Below are 7,919 nucleotides of genomic sequence, written 5' to 3' on the forward strand. Positions count from 1 at the left end.
TTACTCAAAACGTCATGTAGAGTACGGAAATACTTTCTGGTCACCAAAAACTGCTCCGCATCAGAGAGATACTCTACGGCCTGGCAAAACTATCGCACGTGAACCAATATTTCTTTCAGAGCACTTATTTAAATCTTGGTCAAATTCCATAGCGCGTAAAAAAAAAAAACAAAATGGCGGAAAAACAAGATGGCCGCCATACACAATTTTGTTTTTTCAGAAAATGTCTCGGGATATAAAATATATATCGGGGTTGTGATCGGATCGTCATGTTAAGTATGGAAATACTTCCCGATTTTCGAAAACTGCTCCGCATCAGGGTGACACCCTACGGCCTGGCGAAACTATCACACCTGAACCAATTTTTCTTTCACAAAACCTATTTAAATCTTGGTCGAATTTAATGGCCGGTGAAAAAAATACAAAATGGCGAAAAACCAAGATGGCCGCCATACAAAATTTTGTTTTTCCAGAAAATGTCTTGGGGGTAAAAATGATGTATAGGGGTGTGATCGGAACGTCATCTTTGAAAACTGCTCCCAATCAGGGAGACATCCTACGGCCTGGCAAACCTATTGCACCTGGATTTTGTTTGTTTCCACGACACCCATTTAAATCTTGGTCAAATTCTGTCGCCGGTGAAAAAAAACAAAATGGCGGAAAAACAAGATGGCCGCCATACGAAGAGGGACAGTTTCGAATAAAATACGCGAAATCTACTGTATCTATATGTATGCGTGAGTGTGTATGATAGCAGCTTCCACTGACAACCACATGTGTGTATGTGTATGTGTGTGTGTGCGTGTGTGTGCGCGCGTGTGTGTGTGTGTGTGTGTGTGTGTGTGTGTGCGTGTGTACGTGCGCTTGTGCTCGTGTGCGTTAGCGCGTGTGTGAGTGTGTGTGTGTAAACATGTTCATCAATAATAATTGTGATCACTACTAATCATATATTATTATATATCAATATAAATCAGAAAATCTGTCTGTCTGTATCCTTGCTCGGTCTAACCATCACTTAAAATCGTAAAATAAAATAAAATTTTTAACAAAAAAAAACCGACTTCAAACGCAAAACTAAAAAGCAATAAATAAATTCACTTCGCACAAAGTAATTAGTACGTATTTTCAATTAGTTAATTATTTTATAATTCTGAAGTCGGTGCCAAGTAAATGCTACAACAACCCTACTACAATATCAAATTACTATGTACACACAATATTGTTTAATACCTATATCAAAGCAATTACAAAACAATGTCAAACAAAAAATTACAAAACAATCAGTATTGAAAAATATAAGAATCGGTACTTCGTTGTAGCATTTCCTTGGCACCGGCTTCAGAATTATAAAATAATTAACTAATTGAAAATACGTACTAATTACTTTGTGCGAAGTGAATTTATTTATTGCTTTTTAGTTTTGCGTTTGAAGTCGGTTTTTTTTTGTTAAAAATTTTTTACTAAACGTCAAAACACAAAATCGCTATGGAATTTGTTTGAAATAGCACACTGTGACGTCATAGAAAAACGTGATAAAATGTCGGACTTATTTTTACGTTTTTGTTGTTTAAATTTCATAAATAAATTAAATAGATAAAAGAAAATGTTTTTCGTTAGTTTTAGATGTGTCTTTATTAGTAATCAGAAATTCATAATTTATCTTGAACCTAGTACACGACCCAATTCAGTGGTTTGGTGTTCGAGTCAGGATTCGAAACCCGTGACACAAGGTGTGCGTCAAGCTAGCGGCCTCAAAAAAAAAAATGGGCACGAAAAAATAATTTGACCATACCAAAAAATAGTAACTCTCGCCAAATTTCGCTCACCGTCAAGCTAGCAAGTGCAATAAAACATGGCTATAAATCCAGAACCGTGATGGTACTATTTTTTTTACAACAGGTACTATTTTTTTCAATAAGAGTACTATTTTTTGGTATGGTCAAATTATTTTTTCGTGCCCATTTTTTTTTGAGGCCGCTAGCTTGACGCACACGACACAAGGATAGAAGTCACGCGTTCTTCAAATACGGATATCACGGTTTTTTTTACGTTTTTGGTTAATGTTAGGCTTCCACAAGGAAGCGGTGTGGAGCATTTCGTCATGTCGTGTTCATCCACAACCATTTGACAGAAAAGTCACAGTCATTTCATTTATACATCCGCGCGCTTGTCATTCCTGCTGCTTACCAAGAATCAGAATCATTTATTCAACGTAATTATCATAGAAATAAACTTGTTGAAGGTCAATTTAACATGTTTGAATGTACTTACGTCATTTCGTGGCTTGCTTTTCCCTGCTCTATTTGACTAAAGTAGAATAGAATAGAAATAGTTTATTGTAAAAGGAGGCCACACACAAAAACAAGACAATAACACCATTTAATTTACCTATAAAAAAGCAAAACGGTTGTTTGTCCAAATGATCGTAGATGTCTCCGAATAATAGTGCAGATTCTGACACTTTGACAGATAGCTGCAAAAATAGTGCCGTCCTTTGCTTACGATGAGTGTAAGACAAAGATAGAGCAAGTTTTGGAACTGTCAAACTAAATTAAAATTAAGTTGGTCTCTCAATGGTCCCGATTCCCGAAGACACATTATAATTAATAAAACACATTATAGGTAATTTTAAGTTATACCTGTCATTTTCTTATCCACCGAAAAGGAGAGGGATGGGAGATTGACAAGTATTAATTTTAAAATGAATGAGTAACCCGGGCGAATAAAATAGGCATCTCGCACATAATGTAACCCGTTTCACATGTGCTATCAACTTAATTCTGTCGGATTATTGGCCAATATAAAATTTGGGGGGGGGGGGGGTGTTTCAATTTCTGCCTAAAATTGAAGTACCTACGTACCATACATTTTATGCCTGTCGATTACCCGTCCCTTTCCTTTTCGGCGGGTAGGAAAATGACAGGTATAACTTAAAATGAAATTAGGTGTGTACTGTGGTGTACTGGAATCAACACAACTATATGCTTAATCTTCTCAATGTTTTTGCGTCAAATTAAATTGGGAGACAGGATGTAAACAATTGCGGCGAATTGAATATCGGTAACATCTTTTTATACTGTGATATTTTATAAGAAGTAAGACATAGTGAAAATGTAAATAAAGTATTTTATTGAAAATTTGTTTGATTTTGAAATTCGTTCTCCATAAACATTTAACCTGAATAACATAGTTTTTTTGTAATTTTAAAGCTTTGCTGGAAATATAAACACCTTTGCCATTTTACAACGAGAACTATTTTCTTTTTGTATAGTAAAACAGCCCCCTCGGCCAGGTCTTTATATTTCTAGTCAGGTTTTAAAATTTTAATCTTAAAACTAAGTACAAGTAACAACACAAGCACATAGACATTACATTTGAGTATTTACAAATACGTACATAAAGTAGCGTTACTTTATCTTACAAAAACAAATCATGACGCAGCGAATCCTATCTACGTGGATAAACATCATACAGCAATTGGTCGAAGCCCTCAACATAATTCGTGCCGCGGAACTAGTGCTGTGGACCCTGGATGTGAAGTTCGCGACATGATTCATACACTAGATAAAACAAGTGCACTGTTGTTCAATAGTCTTTGTACACATGGATCCTTTCAGATAGGAACCTAGTACCTACATATTTGCATTCATAAGTTCGCTGCCACTAGCCACACAGTCACTTGCCACATATATCCTGCTCCCAGTAGCAGTCTGAACCACATCGCAAGCAGCAATTTCAGCATAAGTTACTCCCCCAATCATATAAATCAACACACTCTTTGGCTTTAAAGGAAATGTGTTCCCGAAATTCGGATCGCTCTTAAGTATTTTCGTCAAACTTTTAGCATCTTTGCACCCAAATTCCAAGTCCCCACTCTGCAGTTTTAAACTTTCTAATTTCTCATTCAAAGTCGCAATTCCATCTTTCGTTTTATCCAGAATTTTTCCGCCAATTTTTAAGTCCAACACTGAAAGTTTCGTGAGGACTTCGTTCAGAGATTCTGAGGTCACCAATGCGTTACATAATACCGCCATTAGTGGTACATAGCCGCCGTTGAAAACATAACTCGGTGACGATTTCCCGACCTTATCTGGCTGTGACGGCAACTGTTTTAGCTTGCTAGCTGTACTCTGAAACTCATTTTGCCATTTTGGCAATCTATCACTCAAATTGCCCAGGTTTGATATGTTCAAGGATAACTTAGGACTCGAAGGCTGGACCAACAATCCCGCATTTATTAAGTTATTGAATACATATAAGAACTTATAGCCAAAAGCCAGTAAGTATTTATTGACTAGTGAATTGTACTCATCATAAGATAGGCCTTGAGTCAAGCTTAGCAGGCACATGAGGCGCAAACTATTGTAAATGTGAATCTCAGTGCCAAAGTTCTCATCAACAAATTGGAAGTTAGATCTTTTGTTTCTGTTATTCAACATCTCTGTCTCAGTTACTTTCAAGTTCTCAAACTTGTTGCTCATTTCTGATATAATGGTCTCGCAAGCCAACACGTGGTTCACTAAGTTCTGTTTAAACAACGCCACTTGCTGCAATTTGGTGGCAACAAAATGTTTTATCTCCTGTATACCTAGTGCTTTAATATCTTCATTCTTAAGGAGTTTAGCTTTTGAACTTAAAACACTGAACACTTCAGCAAAATGTCTATGTTTAATCTCCCCATAAAGACTATCTATAGAACTGTCTAAACTCATGATTGTATGTTTGGTTTCAGAATTCTGTTCTGCACCTCCAAAGTTGAGCTTGCCTTTTTTAATTTTTGTTTCTTTAACATTCAGTTCTAAATGACCACAGTTGATGTTGAATATTTCACTCAGCAAACCACTATAGGTAGCTGGTGTTAGCAAACTAGATGCATAGTCTTGACTTCTATCCACTACTATAACTGCTCCAATTTCTTGTGATGATTCAGTACTCAAAAAATCTCTAGAATATGTTTCATTGTAGATCTCTAACATATCAAGAACACTGGCAGAGAGCTTTCCTAAAGAGAACACTGCTTTTGGTTTGCCAATCACGTGGAATAGACTCCACAGAGACATGGAAATACTTGAGAGCAAGGAATGGTTTTGTTCGACAAATAATTGTTTGTAAAGAAATGGTAGTTCTAAACTCAGCAGTTGCTCATCTAATGCCATGAGTTCCCAAGCAAAGGGATGTAGCTTCACGATGCCATACAACCCCCTGCTTTCTAGAATAGAATCATGACAACCAAGGACTTTTGGAACTATTATTATGTGGAAACAATTCAACTCTGCCAGAGCACTGTTTTGACTTAGTAATGAGGAGATCTGGTCCAAGACACATTTGTACTTGTTTATGCATGCTGGTATAAAGTACACACGACTTGTATTGGCTGTTGAGCCGAGTTGTGGGTCCATTTTATAAATTTTGTCAATTCCATGTTGTCTGAAAATAGAATGTTTATTAAAATATAGCTTAATACACTTTCTTTTTTTTTTATTCATTGCTTGGAAACACAGATAGTGTTTCCTTATTTTCGAATATTATTTTTAAAGATTTGGTTAAAAATATTTTTAAAATATTTAAATATTATAATATATAATTTTTTAAACCTAAGAATTTAAGGGTAAAATGATCTAGAATACTGATGAAACACATGCAGTTTATAGTTTATCTTGTGACAACAGGCTACTTACCTAAGCCAGCTGACACCACAAATTCGCTCTAAAGGTTTGATCAGTGAGGGGTCAATAATCAGATCCTTCTTATCACCGCATTCTGATAGAATATTATCCAACTTGCATTGAGAAATAAGACTCATAGAAGCCAACTTCAAATGTAATGGATGTTCCATGTTAAGACACTTCTTTGTTTCAATATTTGTGAATTGCAATTATATAAATAGTATAAAATACAATGGTAACTGTTATTATGTTTGATAATGACGCTACCAAGAGGCTGTCTATTTTTTTGTAAATTGAAATCAATCTATTTTTCAATGTTGATTGTGTACATTTCCATTTCTGACTAGTGACTTTTGACTGGTGGATGTCACATTGACATTTTACTGATGGCAAAGGATTGCAGTATGATTAATTTGTAACTGATATGTATAAATGAACCAAATCACTTACTGTGATCATTAAGAAAAACAAGATCTGAACTTATTTTTTAATTGTATTTGTTATTTCTTTAAAGTTATATATGTAGAAGAATTACTGTTTTTAGGCAGCCCATTTGAAATAATATCGAGACCTATGTAAAAATAAACATAAAAAAAATATACCGGGTGTTAGTGACATCGTAACGAATACTGAAAGGGATGATTCAGACCATGATTCTGAGTTAATATCTAGTGGAATTTTCCGTCGCAAAATTCATGAAATTTTGAGTTTTGTTTTTAATTATTTTCAATTCCATATTGTGCTTTTAGCTGCATAGAACCCAAATTTCAATAAAAAAAACAATAATGACAAATTATCGAAAATTTTCGATGTAATGGAGACAACAGCTGCTCGAACGGGTCAACGGCCACACGCACCGCGCCGCGCGCCCCGCTCCGCACGCCCCGCTCCGCGCGCCCCGCGCCGCACGCCGGCGGCGCGGCGGCGGCGCGGCGGCGGCGCGGCCTACAAAGTAGGCACTACGAACCGATCCTATTTCTTTCTCTGTCTATCGTAAATTATAAATTTATTTTATTCTTATTCTTAAATGGACGGATAATCAACAGGCATAAAATTTATGGAATACACGTCAATTTTAAGCAGAAATCTAAAACAACCGACAGAATTAAGTTACCAGCGAGATACCTTTTTGATTCGACCGGGTTATTCATTCATTTACTCATAGGAATCAGGGCCATTATCTACCTAAAACAGTTGAAACAGTAAATAATTGTATTCTTTGTTGTCATTAGAATAACTAACAACCAACTAACACAACCACCACAGATTAGGTAATTAGTTACCTACTATGTCAACCATCCACCAACTTAGTATGTAAGTACCTACGCAAAACCTCGCTACACAAAAATCGAAAATAAATAAATCTTTTAGATCAATACCCATTATTGTTACAAAGCAAGACCTATCGGTACTATCGCTAGTATCGATCTAAATGTACTATCACTACTTTCGATAGTTTAGACAATTTTCAAGTTCAACAATTGATAATCTACCTATCGATAGTTCGGCAACTCCGCCGCGTAGGCAATGTCGGCATGTTCAAAGAAAAAAATTGTCCGAGTGGAGTGATCTTATTTTTCTTGTTACATGTTGGTACCGTACCGAGGTACTAAGTACTAAGTTATTCGTAGTTTTAAATCTCATTGTTAAATCATCAGTAAAGAACTAATTAAACCTATCCTGTTCTGTGTACAATATTCATGTAACGGCTACGTGCTTACATAAGTACCTAGTAGACGGGAGCAACGACTTAACGTACCTTCCGAAGCACGGATCATTTTACTTTCGGACAATCAGGTGATCAGCCTGTAACGTCCCAACCAAAGGCCTTATAAACAGATTTTTGTGATATGTCCCCACCGGAATACGAACCCGGACCCTCCGCATCCCATCGCTCAACCACTGGACCACATAGGCCAAGAAGGTTCTAAGACATAATTAAAGGATCCTGGGACGCAAGACCTCCGAGTTAGGGCTTGTTTGATCTGTCTTGATGGATACTCGGACGTGAATAGCCTCACGGATCAAGGGCAACGCGCGCCAATAAAGTAGGCATTACGAACAGATACTAGGTATTTCTTTGAGTTGATAGGTATCAAGTGAAGTTTCCTGTCGCCAAATTCATAAAAATAATAGATTTTTTTCAGTCCCATATTGTGTTTTAAGCTGCATAGAACGCACATTTAAAATAAACAAATAAAAATTACTAATTATTAAATTTTATCAATGTCATCAATAATAATAATAACGTAT

General features: G+C 36.2%; 2 protein-coding genes across 2 annotated transcripts in view; one reads left to right on the forward strand and one right to left on the reverse strand.

Annotated features, from left to right (window-relative positions):
- LOC126370866 (BTB/POZ domain-containing protein 2-like) overlaps positions 1–7,919 on the forward strand; it is a 133,293-nt gene that overhangs the window by 111,221 nt on the left and 14,153 nt on the right. The window lies entirely within an intron of this gene.
- Positions 3,113–6,004, reverse strand: LOC126370856 (vacuolar protein sorting-associated protein 33B). The gene is made up of 2 exons (XM_050015961.1): positions 5,679–6,004; positions 3,113–5,427 (listed from the first exon to the last, which is right to left on the reverse strand). The coding sequence occupies exons 1-2, from the start codon at positions 5,834–5,836 to the stop codon at positions 3,633–3,635; spliced, it is 1,953 nt and encodes a 650-aa protein (XP_049871918.1). The 5' UTR covers positions 5,837–6,004; the 3' UTR covers positions 3,113–3,632.

Source organism: Pectinophora gossypiella, chromosome 11 (genome assembly GCF_024362695.1).
Source record: "Pectinophora gossypiella chromosome 11, ilPecGoss1.1, whole genome shotgun sequence".
In the NCBI taxonomy this organism is placed as follows: domain Eukaryota; kingdom Metazoa; phylum Arthropoda; class Insecta; order Lepidoptera; family Gelechiidae; genus Pectinophora; species Pectinophora gossypiella.